The sequence below is a fragment of the Petaurus breviceps genome, unplaced genomic scaffold, assembly GCF_028583685.1.
Source record: "Petaurus breviceps papuanus isolate PSGF00001 unplaced genomic scaffold, PetGlider_PUasm1.0 175, whole genome shotgun sequence".
Taxonomy (NCBI): Eukaryota; Metazoa; Chordata; class Mammalia; order Diprotodontia; family Petauridae; genus Petaurus; species Petaurus breviceps.
In genome coordinates this window covers 2,881,985-2,884,336 of record NW_027185764.1, presented here as the reverse complement: position 1 = coordinate 2,884,336, position 2,352 = coordinate 2,881,985, and the positions used below count along the sequence as shown (strand labels likewise).

General features: G+C 32.7%; 1 protein-coding gene across 2 annotated transcripts in view; it reads left to right on the top strand.

The window, feature by feature from the left end:
- CUNH9orf40 (chromosome unknown C9orf40 homolog) overlaps window positions 1–2,061 on the top strand; it is a 7,837-nt gene extending 5,776 nt beyond the window's left edge. The window contains exon 2 of one of the 2 annotated variants that reach the window (XR_011167675.1): window positions 930–1,127. Coding sequence is in view for 1 of the 2 variants with exons in the window: in XM_069084607.1 (XP_068940708.1) it covers window positions 930–1,073 (144 nt within the window). In the remaining variant the exon portion in view is untranslated. Of the gene's footprint in view, window positions 1–929 lie in introns of both variants that reach the window. The other variant, XM_069084607.1, reaches the window with a different exon arrangement.
- Window positions 2,062–2,352: the final 291 nt, after the last annotated feature.

The following is a 2,352-nucleotide window of genomic DNA, read 5'->3' as shown; positions in this document are numbered from 1 at the left end:
GATCACCTTCACTACAGTAGCAATCTCAATAGGGCTTATTTTTGGGATAGGTCTTATTATCGGGGAAACGGTAGGAATATGTTCCATTACTTTGTAATCCATCAAAAACCAAGAATGTACTAAGACTCTGGAGGCAGTTCTGAAGAAAGTTTTAAAAAATGCCTAATATAAGGAGTTTCCTTGAAATAAATTTACAGCCCATCATCAAAGTGACTTTGTGGATATTACTCAAATTTTGTGTGTGTGCGTGCGTGTGTGCATGCAAGCTTGCAAGCACGTGCGTGCCCTTCCTTTAAACAAACATCCTACTTACAAAGGGTATTGTACTCGTGCTTATGTTTTTATAGGTATTTAATTTCTTCATCAACAGTTGGTGAAAAATTCCATTCTTGTGCTATAGATATAAGAATATTTTTAAATTTAATTTTTTTCTTTTTTTTCTTTTTGGAGGGGGATGGCAGTGCAATTGGGGTTAAGTGACTTGCCCAAGGTCACATGGCTAGTGAGTGTTAAGTGTCTAAGGCCGAATTTGAACTCAGATCCACTCAGATCCTCCTGACTCCAGGACCAGTGCTGTATTCACTACGCCACCTAGCTGCCCCTAAAAATATTTTTCAAGATAGAACAGGAGAGAATGGCAGAAAATAGTTGTCAGAAAAGATTCTGTGTCAGAGACCTTTCTAAATTCCTAGTAATGAGTAATAGTTTTAAAAACTTATAAATATTAAAGCACTGTGAATTAAAGCATGCAAATATGTAATGGAATGTGTTTTGAGGTTAGTATTTTAGGAGTATATCTTTGAAATCCTAAAATGAAAGTTGAAGCCTTTTTTTGTTTCCCTCTTAAAATAAAAGAAAATTGTTTCTCTTAGTGACTTTTCTTTCATCTAAACAACTGATTAATTTTGGTATGTTTTTACCCCTAACAGCTCATTGAAGAATTTTGGCAATATAATACATTCCAGTACTGGAGAAATCCTTTACCTTCCATTGATCTGTCAGAAATTGAGAAACTGACTGAGCCAGCTCATACCAGCAAGGATGAAGGTGTTGAAATTGACATGGAATCTTGACATATGGATCTGCTGCAAATGGAATAATGGTGATAGGTTTCATTTAAGGATACTCATCTTTATCTGAATCTACTTACTTCTCTTCAGAAAAACAAATGTTTCAGATATTTTGAAGTATAACCTTCTCCATCTGGAAAAAATGAGGGAAGGACTTTTTACAGAAAAATGCCAAGACTGCTGGCATGTCTGAAGGAATTTTTCATGGGTAGTCAAGGACAAAGTACAGTTATTATAGAAGTATTTTAAAACATGAATGCTTGAAGAAGAAAATATGTTCAAACTTTAAACCTGAGTTTATCTCTAGCCAGTTTAGGAGTTCTGGCTCTATGAGAGGTGACTGAGAGCTGTTTGAATATTAAACCAAAAAAGGTTTAGTTGTGGTGCATGAAATTAAGAAGTTTTATAACAAATGCTGGTGATAGTAAATAATTTATTAATACATTTTGTTACCTGTGTTCTTAGTTGAACCAAAAAAGCTGTTACAACATCTATGCAAGCTAGAAAGGTGGCTTTGTCAGGGTGTTCTCTCTTTCTGAGAACTAATGATGTCTTTAAAGAACACTTTCTTTATGCTGTCTAATGTAAAGTAATGGACATTTCAGTAAGCACTCTTTGCATTTGTGCTTGTACAGCTATCAATATAATTTGACTTATGTTGAGTTGTGCCAAAATGTCCAATTAGAGATGGATATGGAGCAGTGGGAAATGATCAAGAGCTCCTTTTCCCCATGGATTAAGGGGAAAGAAATTATCATACAATCAGTTTGGTTGGTTTAGTTATTTTTTTTAAACTAATGAAGTTTTTTCTTTTTTAAATGATAAGAAACTTGTCATAGCTGGACCAATGTATAATTACTTTGGCTTTATCATCTTATGATGTATTATGACCAAGTTTTAAAGTTTGTTGTTTATCATTGTTGCATTATGGTTAGCTTTATAAAGCCATTGCTAAAGAAAAATAAAGTTTCTATTGTGTTTAAATTACACAGGTGTCAATGATTAAGTTAACATTTTTATAGTTGTTAGATTATCTTTATAATTGTGTAACTTGTTCTTGCTTATTTTTTTCTGTACATTAGATATAGAAATATCCTATTTCTGTTAAGGAAAAAAGGAAACTGTTAGGGCATCATATGAGCTCTGAGAGTTAATTAATGTAAGAGACTAGCTAAACAGAAAGGATTTTGGTTTTTAGTACATTTACATGAATTTTAAAATTTTTTGTGTGTTTATTTTATTGATTACTTTTACAAAGTGAATTTATCATACTGAATTTGGT